Source organism: Amblyomma mixtum, chromosome 2 (genome assembly GCF_055824585.1).
Source record: "Amblyomma mixtum isolate Tamu chromosome 2, ASM5582458v1, whole genome shotgun sequence".
Lineage (NCBI taxonomy): Eukaryota > Metazoa > Arthropoda > Arachnida > Ixodida > Ixodidae > Amblyomma > Amblyomma mixtum.
In genome coordinates, this window is record NC_143013.1 from 21367065 (window position 1) to 21381041 (window position 13977).

Sequence of the window (13977 nt, forward strand, 5' to 3'; positions counted from 1 at the left end):
AGGCTCCGCAACGTTAACGCGAACTTCTTTATCGAAACGTAAAACGTCTTTTACTGTGCGGTTAGACAATCCGAATAGTCATTTGTGGAACGCGCAAAAACCCATTTAATATATTAAACAAGTACCCGATGAGACATGTAGCACTGAGAGGACTCTTCACGGGCGCAGAGGTTTCAAAAATTTAAAAGACATTACTTTGGCGTCTACACCTAACTCACCAGTCGAACCCAGCGTGACACCCCGCCCACCATTGCCACGTACGTTGCCGCAAGTAGCCCATGTGGATTGCTTATCACTGATATAATGGAGTTAGCCTATAGAGCTTCCCCGCATATCAAAAGGCCTTGAAAGGCAAGGGCGAAACAGCGGACGTCTGCTCTGCACATTCTCCCAGGGTACTTTGGAATGTGGTGAGAATACGCCACATGCGAACGCGACAAGATGTGAACCGGCCCTCTAAATCCTAGATGCGCGTGTTGCGGTCATGGAGCAAGAAGTATCGGCGCTGTTCCATCGTTTTCCATCAACGGAGCAGCTGCGCAACGCCTGCGGCGCTGGTACTCCTGGGATTTTTCAGGCACGAACGACGCGACGGAGCCACGGCGACGACGCCGCTTTTTCCGCCCCTTAACGCTTCAGTGCTAGAACCTTTGTTTCTCACCTCTATGCTCGAACATGAATACTTCAACGCGCGGAACCAGCACCCCACTCTTCGCGTGTGAATGCCGATAAGCGGCGGCGGCCCAATTACGCTATCGCATTCTACTCTTAAAGGAGAAGTTTAAGAGCCCTTTAAGTTTTTATGTATTTTCTGACTAACTGTGCTCAGTAGCGCTATCCGCTATAGAGTGTACAAAACCTCGTCGACATATACGTGTTTACGTTAAAATGTGCAGGACATCATGACATACTCAGTGTGAGGCTACCACACGCACTAAATTAAACACGGACCACAGCGCGTAGGTTAAAGCAAGAGAACGCTAGAAGATTACACAAAGAAACAGACACTTCATTAAAATCGCACCACACTTCATTACACTTCTCCGCTACAGTGAATTTCTCCACTGTGTCTTTAAAAATACTTTTTTCGCTTACCTACCGCATTTGTGAATCGCGCTTACCAAACGCACCGTTTTCTATAAGCTACGAGCCTCAACAGTTAGCTTAAGTACGTCGTCACGCGAGACCCGCGCAATTTACGGCATCGTTGTGGGCTGATAAGGGAACGAAAGGAAAGATTTCGGGAATCGTGCCTACTGCTTTCTTCTGTGCGTCTGTGCTTGCTGAAGACGCTCCCCGTGAAAGCTACACCTGCATCTGCCCCGCTACACTCTTTGTACACTGCGCACTGCGCCAAGCTACATTTCTTCCGAGGTAAATTACTAAAGGGACGGTATTTTCTGGAACCCATGTGCGCGGCTTCTACGCGACGGAGGTTACGACCGCAGAGCTTAGTCCAGAATTGGAGCTCGATAAAATGATCGCGACGTGCTCTGAACCGCCTCAGAATGGTCCACAAATGAACACGTCGTTCACGACCAGGGCAGACAGTCATTACTGCAAATCAATGCGCGATCGATATCAGTAAAAGGGAAGCTCGAGCCGAGCGCACGTCGCGCTTCGGACCATTACTCCTTATTTTTAGCTGTCACATATGATCAATACGCGCAATTACAAGCGAGGTTTCACCGATTTCCTGCAGCCTAAAAGTGGTCCGTAGATGGAGCGGTCCGAAAATCAGAACAAAGCATGCAGGTTGGTGCGATTTTCTTTGAAACAAATAAAATAAATATTTACGAGCAACTTTAGGCTTAAAGGGGTACAGACAATTTTTTTTTATATCCGAAATTTTTGCCCTGAAAAAGGCCCATTCGCCTAGTAATCATGAAAATGAGCTCGATACACGAGTGCGTAGCGTAATTAATAACAAACGATTTTTTTCTTTCGTTCTCGGTTCGCGCCAGCGCTGAAGCGCACCTTGACGTCACGGTGGACAGAACAACCCGGACAACCGCATTCCTGATGACGTCGCGTCACCACAAGCACCGGTTTCGGTGACGTCACAATACTAGGGAAGTGCACCTTGATGTCACTCCATTCAGGTGGAAATGCCGAGCGGCTCCTCGGACAACATTCGAAACCTTAACTTCTGTTCCACTCAATGCCTGCGACTGACACTTGCTACAAGGCATCTCCTTATGCACACCAAATAAACCACATCGTTTGTCCGCATTAGAAATTTTGTGCCTATACGCCTTTAACGGAAATGCGCGTGGCTGAAAGAGTACTAAAACTGCCACTAACATCTTTCGTTTGCTTGTTTGCTTTAAATCAGAGAACGCTACAAAAGATGCGCATAGGCAATAAATGCACTGCAATCAATCCAACAAATACACCATCTCACTCATGATCATCACGCCAAGGAAGTGTTGGAATCGAGGGCGCCGTCGCCGGCGAATTCGCTCAGCAAACTATACGGACCGCCCCCACAAAGCAATCACACCGCTCTGAGGGCGCGAGCGATCGGCACCCGCTCCCGCCAGGATCCGCTCTCCATTTGAGCAGCCCACGCGCGTCTCAACAGTCGAGACAGAGGCGGTGATCAGAGGCGTTATCAACGGCACGTCTTGGGCGAAATTGCGGAGGCGCGACGCGAGTGGACGTCGCCTTACAAACTCGGCCGCCTGAGAACAAAGAAGCTGGCGCGCCCTCGAAGGCTACGGGCAGGAACGCAATGTGCGCGGCGAAGTACTCAGCGTGGGCCCGATCGTGATCTGGCGAGCCTGAAAATCATATCAAGAGCGAAAGATGGAACGTAACGCGGAGGAGACGGCAAACTCCAGCGCTTCCTAACAAATGAATCCAGTTATCTTCCTGAAGTGAATCAAATAAAGTTATTCACCAGCCTTCCGTAGTCTTCTGCGAAGACCAGGTTGTAGGCGCACATGGAAGCATTAAATTTTATTGCATGATTCGAACAATATTTATGTGTATAGTGCATACTAGTTTCCGGTGCGGACATCGCTCCTGTTCTTGTACTCAATGGGAGAGATGGGTATGGGTATACTCGTCAAGCTGTTTAAAACAGCACTTTTTTCTCTCATCCCCCCCACGGTAATGTCCCTGGTGAACATGGAAATAAAGATTTGATTTCATATGATTTGATTTGACGTTCCATCATATAATCTTAATATGTCCCAACCGCTCCAACAAGTCCAGCCGTGCGCCTGAAAGCTGCACTTGTTGAAGTCGATGCACGATGGCAGTTATAAACCATGCATGCGGCACATCCATGGACATGCGCGCTTCGACTCGTCTCCCGGGCTCACGCCCGACCACCGGAGCGTCAAGAAAAAAACGAAGAAGAAGAAGCCGCGAGTGAAAGCAGGAGAGAGAGGCGTGCCACCACTGACCCTGATCCGGTCCTGGAAGCTGCAGGAGCGGTGCACGTCGTCCCGTGGTCCGTAGCGGTCAGCCTCGGTCTCCAGCACGTCCAGCGTGGCCTCGGACTCGGCCAGCCAGCCGAGGAACCGGTCCAGCGCTTTCTCCAGCTGGTGCAGCGAGCCCAGCGCAGACTGCAGGGCCTGGCCGCGGTTCTGCACGCTGCGAGGAGAGCGGGTGTCCATGGGTGGGCGACACCCGGCAGTCAAGCACCGATCTCGGAGGTCGCAGGTCTCGCGCATCACCACACTAGGTATATATCTCGGAGGCTCGCACACACACAACGGGTGTTTGAACTACATCGCGATAAACAAGTAAAACACTAGTCCATTTTTGGATAACAGAATGTAAGTGAAATAAATTGGACGGCGGCTGATAAAACGAAGTAAATTCGAGACTAACTCAAGAGGTTCAATAACAGGCGGATCTTGGCACAAAAGCCAGGGGGCTACTGCACACCTCCACGTCACCGATGCGGTAAGCGAATCCTGAAGGAGGACGAAATACCCGGTCGAGCCCACCGCCTCTCGCACACTGGCCGCCCTGAGAGACGCTCGCTACGCGCGCTACAGTTTGTATACAAACAGCACCGCCCGGCGGAAAAACGCTCGTTTCTCCCTTCGGATTCGACGAAAGCCAACGAGACACCCACGTCGAGAGATGGGAAAGGGGGGGTCGCTGGTTGACGAAAACCGAACGGTCCCTCACGACAGATATGGCACGGTTTCAGCTTACGCTGATAATGAACGCGATCCAGAAGGAAGCCCCTCGCGCGGACGCTTCCGTGGGTGGCGCTGTTACCGTGCAGCTGGCGCATCGGAAAGAGAGACAGAGGCCACGAAAGCCCGAACAAGTCTCGCCGTAAAACAAAACTGAACGAGACTGCCGCGTAGACAGAAACAGGGATCAGTAAGTTGTGTCGCATACATATGGACATATTTGAGAGATCGGGGGACAGGGTCCTTTTAGAACGATGAAAGCTTCTTGGGAAGACCACATTAGCCCCAAGCTTCTTTTTCAACAAAAACATCACAAAACGCACTGCGCGCTTAAGTGTCGCTTCCCCAATTGCTACCTCCAAGTGATGCTATAAATCTGCCCCTGCACACGCACAATACTTCATTTCGATAAAGACACGAAGCGGGCTCGCGATGCTGTTTGGTTATGTAAAGCTCCACTGTGTTAAATGTCCTACACTGTAGCAGAGTTCCGCCCGTACGCTTTGCGCATCTCTCTCCGCCTTCACAGCGTTTTTTTTTCTTTTTTTTTTCTGGGAAACGCGGAGGCCTCCGAGTAACCAACGAGTACACCGGACAGCTACACTGTTTCACTCCCGACCGGCACTCCTCTCCCGGCCCCGCACAAAACGCACCCAGGCACGAAATTGCGGCGCGCGCAGCCAGAGAGCCCGCAGCACGCATGCAGCGCGGCCGAGATTAATGTGCTCACCTGACGGTGAGGTCGGCGAAGCGCTGGTTGATGCTCTCCACGGCGGCCATGAGCCTGGCGGGGTCCTCCTGCAGGGGCGCGCCCACCGAGTTGGCGCCGCGGGGCTCGGAGGCCACCTTGTGCGCCAGCCGAGTCACGGAGTCCACGGCCGCCTTCCACTTGGTCAGCTCGGCGTTCAGCAGCTGCACACACAAGAGGATGCGCACGGACATGTGAAGCGGGGAAAGCGCACGGAACGCAGAGAAATACGCATCTCGGCCTGAATGCGTCTGGACAGAGAAGTAAAAACCGGGTCGAAGTCTCGGCATGTGCCCACTTTCCAGATCATGATTGGTAAGAGTTCTAAGATTTAGCTGACCAAGTGCGATGTAACGAACAAAAAAATAAAGCAACGCCGTGAAAGCAAAGGTCAAAATACAATTTCCCGCGACCACTGGTTGCTTCGGGGTCGTACGGAGAAGTAGGCATCGTCACAGCCATCAGCATCATTTGCCTGACTGCGTTCACTGCTACCCAAAGGCCTCTCCAATTGACCTCCACATAATCCAATCCCCACAAACTTCCTAATCTCATCCGCCCACCTGACTACCTGCCACCCTTTGCCTACATTTCACTTGCTCTCAAATCCAACCTGTTCCACTGAGGGGCAGCTTGCTCTCTGCAATACATGCCACCGTTTCCTTTAATTTTAGCCAGGCTACCATTAAACCGAATTTGTGGTGAAATCCTTCCTGCCTGCACCATTAAACCTGCCTTTTCCCATTCACTAATAGCTCGCTGCTCTGCCCTTAACGTAATTTCCATCGTTTCCCTCCGCCTCCTAGTTTCTCTCCCATAGGCGAGTAGTGGCAGAGTAGAACGTCACACACGTCACGCATTTCCGCCAAGTTTACACCACGCTGTTGCATCGGGCCCGCTGCGACAGAGAAAAGTCAGCGCGTGGGGGAAGTTCGCTCTTGCCCGGACGAACACAAGCGTGCATCATGACGCTTGTCTGGCGGACAACTTACAAGGGAGAAGACGGAGACGTAGCGCAGCCGAAGACAAAAGCCGACGAGGCAGGCCGCGGCGAGAGGAGATCTCGCGGTTCAGGCGGCCCGACAGTCTTTTGTGTTCGCCGCGCCGCGCGACCGTTATTTCCGACGAGGCGCCAACAATGGAGGGCGCTCGCGGGGCGCGAAGCTGTCTTCGGCACATTGCGCTCCTGCGGTATCCGACGAAAGAGGAGCTTCGCGCGGAACGGGAGGCGCTCAGTCTCCACAGTCGGCGCAGCTGCTCGACCACCGTAACTTCCGAGAAACAGTACCTCACGAAAAGGATGGGGAAAAAAGAATGCCGACCTATAGAAGACTGCTCTTTACGGGTTTTAACGTCCCGAAGCGGCTCAGACTATGAGAGACGCCGTAGTGGACGGCTCCGGATAAATTTCACCATCCGGGGTTCTTTAACGTGCACTGACATCGCGCAGTACCGCGGAAGATTCCTCACAGAATCAGTCGCTCACTGAACGCTTAATGTGCACCCATCGAGCACGTTAAGAGCTTGAGACCTGATTCAAGTTGAAGACATTCTCTGACTCCTTACATGCTTGCACAGTTGAACCGACCGACCCATGAAAAATTCATCACCTGACCTCAGTCAGTGGTCGCCTTGCCCCTGCTTATCTAGTGATTACGCGACATGTCCTGGACCCGGAACGCACGCAAAGCACATCGAGATCAATCGATCCATTCATTGACTGGATTCAATGATTGATCGACCTACTGACGGACTGACGTATTTACAAACCTAACATATGTTTACCAAGCTTGACACTCAGTGGTCAAGTGTACTACCCCGAGCACACAGACGTGCTTTCATAGCTTGAATTTCAGCGACCATGTGATGTGCGAAAGCGCACTGTACGGTGTGTAGCGGTTCCCCCCCCCCCCTAATGAGAGGTCGCTCTCGTCGCCACAAAAGGTATCTATCTGGCTTTACACTAACGGGCACATGCAGAACTCAATAATAATTGGAAGCTACCAACCAACTCGCCCAGCTTTTAATTCCTATGGATTGTCCTTCTAAATGCAGAACTTCTTCCAAACGAACAAATAAGCCCCAAGGTGCGCCTCCCAGTCCGCACCAAGTGCCTACTCCATCACTCGACTCGCGGCACCACAGCAACGTCAATAATTTGCGTTGAAGGGTTTCACAAATATTTCAATATTTCCCACTTTGCCGTCGAACCTGCGTCTCTTGAAGGTAAAACCACCGTACATCTACTCCGGGAACGAAGCATCGGAACCGCGGTCGCGAGACGAGAGAACTGCGAAGTGACACCGACGACACTGGTTTCCTTCACTACTCTTCGTTTACGCCGGCGTCAAGGAAGAGGAAGTTTGGCGGACACGGGGAAAATAACAGCGCCGGAGAAGACAGAGGGCGGAAAGGAGGGCGGAAACTGGTTTGGCGGGGACAGGGAGGCCAGAATGTTCACCCGAGGCGGGCGGCGGTGTCAACGATGCGGCCAAGAAAGACGCCCATCTAATAAGCCCCGCCGTCCGACATGTCGCGTCGGACGTCGTCCTCACGCCAGCGCCGCGCTAAACAGGCAGCCCCGCGCTTCCGGGGCGCCCGCGGCTTCCGCGACTCTCTTCCTCCTCACGCAGGCCCTCCCACCTTTCTTTCTGCCAGTTTCCCGCAACAACTTCCCCACCTACGCCCCCCAGTGTCGAAGCGTGCGCGGGCACGAAAAACAACACCCTGCAACCGCCTTCCATGCAAGTAGGTGCACAAAGGGGGAAAGAAAGGCAAAGACATGCGGGAAAGTCGGGGATACTCGAATAACGGTACGACACAAATATAAAGAAAAAAAAAGACAAACAGAAAGGACCTCGCTTCGTGGGGTTAACTGAAAGAAATAGTCATTCGAGCTCCAAATGTCGGCTCTCTCGCTTCTCGCGCCTGCGCGGTGCTGGTTTTGCTCTTCGTGCTGTTCGTATTGTTATTTCCGCGTTGCCGCCGCTGCATTTCTCGAGCCGTGAGCTCGAGATTGAGACGGCGGCAATGATCGACCCCCCACCCGAAACGAAAAAATTGCCCTCCGGGTCCCCCCCCCCCCCCCCCCCCCCCCCCCCTCACTCTACTCTCCTTGCCAGGTCGTCCGCCCTGTTGTTCTCTCCGCGCTGCGTTTTTCTTCTTTTTTTTTTTCGCGGGAATCAACAAGGCGACGAGAGAAGACTGCGCTGCTATATACAGCGAGTTCGTTCACCGTTTCGTCCCCGCTCTTCGTTCATTCATCTGTCGTCTTTGTTATCTCTGAACAGCGAATAAGGAGATGCGGAACGCGGCATGGAAGATTCATAAACGGCGCAAAGAGCCAAATCAAACTTGAGCTCACCGAATCATTAGTGGTTTTCATTTTTGTTTTGTTCCTTCGCTGAAAACTACGCATGAAGCGTGTTACGACAACGAAATAACAAAAAAAAAAGATGCAAACTGAGACACCTCAAAGAGCGCAGTCATTCTTTATGGCGTTAGCAGTATTCAGGCAGCGTCTTATCAAAAGAATTTTTGAACTGGACCGACGTCAGCGAAAGGTTAGGTATTTCCCTGTCCCAGCCGCAATTTTTTCATCGCCTTCACTAGCAAGAACACTCGCTAACAATTACAAATATGCCAAACTTGGAACAAATCAACGGACTTCTTTTCTCCGATGCGGTCCCGGCTTCCATGCTAAATATTCGCAGTGGTTTAGCTCTGGTTAAACCAGGAGCGTTGCGTAAGCAACGAGGAGAGAGAGAAAAGGGGGGGGGGGGGGGGGGGCATGGAGAGCGCGCGGCAGCGGCGGCGGCCCCGGCATGCTAGCTATGAGCCGCTACTGCGCATACGCAACTGGCGATCGCGGTGGCCGCACGTCTGAGTCACCCGCGCAGCGACGGCGGCGGCGCGCCAGCTGTGCGCCGTGTGACGTCACTGCTCCTCGCGCATGCGCAGTATAACATTTCTCCAGCTCCGCGAAATGGCTCGGCGACTCGCGTAGTGTTGCAACAAAAAACGCACAGCTGAACAATAAGACCGAGGAATTGTTTGCGCGCCGAACCTGAGCTCAAGCTCCGGCACGATTCGGCATCGAAACAGCGAGAGAGCCTCGAACGGAAGCTGGAAAATCCGAAAACGGCAACACACGCCCGGCGCACAAATTGGAAAGCTTGGGATATCGAAAGCGCGACGAGCAAAGCTTATCCAGAAGGAGCTGCAGCACCTTTCGCAGACGTTCGGTGCGACTATACAGCGAAACGAACACATCCGTACAGAGAAAAGCGATAAACTCAAAAATCCGTCGGAGAGTTTCCGCGCAGAGCAGAAGCCAATCACTGCCTGCTAGGAGCGAAACGCAGAAACGCAACAGTTGTGCCCTATCCGGCGCTGCCGTCAGCGTTCGCGTCGTCTGCTTCCACGACAGGACGCAGACGACGCAGATGGCACGCGTAATTTTTTTTGTGGCAAGTTTGTAGGCCCGCAGAGCCGTTCACGATGAGTTTTATGATGCTAATTTAATTACTTGCGCTCTACCAGCGCCTTACCGGCGTGTCTCGCGCACGCAGTTCTCGCGGCATCGCCAAGTCGACGCTGATCGAGCGCATAATATCCGAAATCCCCGGCGGTCATCTTGCCAAGAAGTCGACCCAGTTTTAGAGGCTCGAAAGTGGGGGAACAACCGGACGTTCCCTGTTTCCACATTTTTTCACCATCTCCATTCTTCGCTTACTTTTTCCCCACAGTCCACCGCAGCTGGATCATCAACGTGCGGCAAAGAGGCTCGAAAGTGAAGTAAACAAAACAGAAAAAGAAAACCCAGGGGATGCGCCGGGACCAGCAGGAAACCGCCGCTAACGATGGCAACCAGATCTGTCGATAGAAGAGCGCGCGCGTCCGCGAGTTCGCTCGATCTGGCGCGCACAGCTCGTATTGCCAGAGGGCGCGCAGGACGACACAGAAAGAGAAAGAGGGGGGGGGGGGGGGGGCGCATCCAGCCGGCAGGGTCCGAGAAAGCTCTGGAGCTGGCGTTGGTCGTGCAATGGCGGGAGCGTGGAAGGACGAAGGAAAGAGAGAGAGAGCGGGAGAAAAAGGCAGCACACCGAGTCAAATAGATAGAGAGAACGAAGTACCAAACACGAAAGAGACTAAACGAAGACAGAAAGAACGACCCAGCGACGAGGGCTGCCACGAAAAATACAAGAAAAAGAAACACATCAAAGCCGATTTCACCACTGAAGGTGCGATGAAAACAGTACGTAAAACAAAAACAAGACATCTCTGAAAGCTGAAGAAACGAACAACCAGATGTATGAAGAGAACAAGCAGGAGAAAAGGGGGGAGAGAGAGAGAGAGACGTGCCAGGGAGGCAAAAACGAATGGGCGTCTGTATCACAAAGGACCGCAAGAGCCAAAGAGATAATGGAAAGTAGATTAGTGTGCACCGGGCACAGCATCAACACGGTGCAGCGCGTCAAGATAGCAGTAGCGCGGCGCAGCGGGGCAGACTCACATATAAGAACTAGAAGGGACACAGCTGCGAATGGTCCGCGAGTCTGGGCACCACGGTGGCGGTGGTATAAGGCGCGTAGGGAAAGGTGAAATAGGGAGTAGGGAGCGGAAAGCCTCCCCCGTTCATCTCTGCCCCCCGGCGCGGGCACTCATTTTTTCCCTCTCATTAGCCCGCGCGCAGAAGAAATCAACTGGCAGGACGAACGGCGGCCGCGCGCGCGTTAAGAGCGGCAACTACATCTCCGCTACTCGGACGAAACGGCCGAGAAATCGCCGCGATATGGGGGGGCAAGTGAGGATTGCGCCGGCGTCATGGACAAGCTCGGGCGAGCGCTACGGTAACGCGGGCGCTGAGGCGCCGCTGTACTATAGCTGTACGCGTGTGTGAAGGCTCAGCTCGGCCGAGCGCGCTGAAATTGCGGGCCAGCCGGCGAGCCAGTTGTCCGGAGGCCAGAGGAAGGGACGAAGAAAGTGGCGCTACCTTAATCATCGCGCCCAGTGAACGCAATGATAGCGGCGGGGCGCAAGCATCTGCCGTCCGACGAGACAGATTGTCCGCTCCGTTCCGAGAACCACTCCACGTCCGAAATTTTACCGCCGTACAGACAAAAAAAAAAAAAAAAAAACTTAAAAGACTAACCCATGTCTGATTGCTCCTGGGTTGCATTCGCAGCTCTCTCAACCTTGTCCTACACATGCAAACAATCTTGCGTTTTTATTTATTTATTTATTTCAAAATACTGCAGGCCTATGTGGCCCAGGCAGGAGGGGCAAACAACCTAACAATACACAAAAAGAAACGAAAAAACAACACAGCATCATTCGGCGATAAAAAAGGGAAGATAAAAACAACAGCATTAAAAAATAGAAAATGAGACAACTTAACCAAGGAAATGTTCTTCCAATGCGTTGCTAAAATTGCTATTTTGAAAAAGGGATTCTGGGAGCATGTTCCAATCGGAGATGGTTCGGAGGAAGAAGCTATACTTAAATGAATTTGTTAAATGTTAAACGCTCACCCCGAAGGAGGCGTTTAGTTTCTCTTCCAGGCTTAAAACTTCAACCTGCTTTGAATTCGCTCCGGACTGGCGGTCGTACTATACTCGCCCACAACTTTCTTTGGCAATGCAGTGGAGGCTAGGCAGGAGAGGGAAGGAGACGGCCTTCTGTACCCGCGCTGTGGTGGTGGATTGTTCATTCTTCGGGCTATAGGAAGGCAGAGGGGTGAAAGGGGGAATCTATGAAGCTGAAGAATGAACAACATTCTAATTCCCTTTCCTGCCTAGCCTTTACTGTATTGCCCAAAAAAAAAAAAAAAAACTTTTCCGCGAGTATAGAGGAGACGCCGGTACGCAGAAAAACAAGTTAAAGAACTTCGCGCCTTCAACTATCTCGCTTTCTTTAAATATCTTTTCGCACAACTCCAGCCGCCAGCGCGCACCTGAGCCGACGAATTAGCGGCTGGTCAACCGGGACATTCGTATACTCTATCTCTGTCAGTGTACTCTGAAACCTTCCAAAAAGACATCTTCACCAAACTGTTGCTGTCAGTAAGAATTGATTCTCTGGCTATTTCCAGGCAACGTTGACGTTTGTCAGCAGCGGAAGTCGCATTTAGCGCCGAGAAAGTTGGATTTGTAAGCCCTGCCACATATTGATACAAACCGTCACGCCCATATCCAAAAGGACTCCGTGACAACCGCGTGAAATGAATGGCGCTGTACCCCAGCCTCTGAGATCCGCGCCCAAAGAATTGGTGTCGACGCATGCAGTTTACTTGCGAACTAGGCCGGTGACGGCGCCACCTGTATTAGTTGTTTGTTGTTTTTTTTTGCCACGTTTTCTAGCATATAAAGGCTTCGTTTTGGATGACAGTGGTCTCTCAGTGATTAGAACGCGGTACCGCATCGACACATACCAACATCGATTTCTATTCAGTGTCCCTCTAGGATGTAAAAGAAAAAAAAAAAACGACGACCGGAAAGGTAGGAGCAACAATAATGCATACTCTGGGCAGTGACCGTAGCAGCCGCAATGAAAGGAACACCGGTATGGAGAGCCACATCGGCGCCATTTTGCGAGGAACGTGGAAGCCAACAAACAAAGCTAAGAAAAGAAGGGCGTTCTCTTTCCTAGAGGAGGCCTTGCCCAAACGAGGAATAAAGAGCAAAGGAACTGCTTAAATAACCTTCACCAGATGGCGCACGTAGCGCGCGTGGACGGGTAGGACATTTTTACCGTTGCGATCACCTGTACAGGCAGTTAGCGTGGATAATCAGTGAATGGGAATGCAGACGTGCGGTGAAACTGCGCTCAGTGACGTGAACAACACGCGTGCTCGTACGCCGTCAATATTACGGCAGATCGATGTAGAACACTCACTGGCAGCTCTATAGACGACACTTTTCTGCCCCTGAGGTCCGCGTCTGATTTTTTTTTTTTTTACCTCTGATGTGCGTGGCACGACCAGATCATCATGACCAGACGGGCGATCTGGAAACTTTTTAACGCGAAAGCATTATATGGCCCTGTGGCGCTAGCAAAAAGTGTCCACAAATTTCGTCAGCCCGATTACGTCCTTCTCTAAAGATAAATGTGTGAAAGTGTGATCCTGATAGATAGTCTACGATAAAATGTCGCCGTGGGAAAATTTCTTTGATGCGGTTAAATTAGTTCGTTAATTAAACGCGAAAAAAAAAACATGAAAAAATACGCTTAGACTTCGAAATAGCCATGGACGTCGATACTAGTACACGGACGTCAGAATAGCCACGGACATCGATATAGTATGTGGACGTTTTGCTTTGGCATTAGTCCAATGCAGGTCACCGTAGTGATCTCAAAGCCTTTCCTACAATTACCTTATTTCCCGTCCTCTCGCGCTTTGTTCCTTATTCTGTTTTTTATTTTCACGCTCTCCTGCTCCTTTTCCGACGTGACGAGCGCCGGGTGCCTGGCGAGAAAGATTGTCCGCTGCCCCGCAGGAGTTGGGAGGATGCGCAGCGGAGCGGAACCAAGTATGAACGCAGTCACGACACGGACTCAACAACGGCGACGGCGTGACAAGAGGAAAGACGGTAGAGGCGCGGTCAGGCGAGTATAACCGAAAACTGCGGTCAGAATTTCCCTACTGAATAACAGGAGGCGAGGAGTGCGGACTACGCGAACCCACAAGTGTACGTGGATCCCGAAAGATACAGAAACCGCGGACACGGTCCTGCGAGCAGGTTATACGGGAACGATAGGGAAACGCTCAGCGGGGGAAAAAAAAAAAAAGGACAGAAGCATCCACCTCATGAGCATTTGATGCGCGGGGGCATCTGCAGCTGACAACGCAAGTTAGCTTGCCGCACGACGAACTGCCCGGGCCACGTTGTCAAGAGATATGTTTTGAGACCACGCCACCGCGAAAAAGGGCCCGTCTCCCTACCTCCCACGATCCTGAGAGAGAAAGAAAGAAAGAAAGAAAGAAAGAAAGAAAGAAAGAAAGAAAGAAAAAAAGAAAGAAAAAGAAAGAAAGAAAGAAAGAAAGAAAGAAAGAAAGAAAGGAAAGGA

At 51.7% G+C, this 13977-nt stretch overlaps 1 protein-coding gene across 9 annotated transcripts in view; it reads right to left on the reverse strand.

Annotated features, from left to right (window-relative positions):
- The window catches only part of Dys (Dystrophin), a 447573-nt gene that overhangs the window by 111231 nt on the left and 322365 nt on the right, over positions 1-13977 (reverse strand). For all 9 annotated transcript variants that reach the window (XM_089570782.1, XM_089570779.1, XM_089570783.1 and 6 more), the window contains 2 exons: positions 4891-5072; positions 3414-3603 (listed from right to left, as the gene is read on the reverse strand). In XM_089570782.1, coding sequence (XP_089426908.1) covers positions 3414-3603; positions 4891-5072 — 372 coding nt within the window. The remainder of the gene's footprint in view (positions 1-3413; positions 3604-4890; positions 5073-13977) is intronic.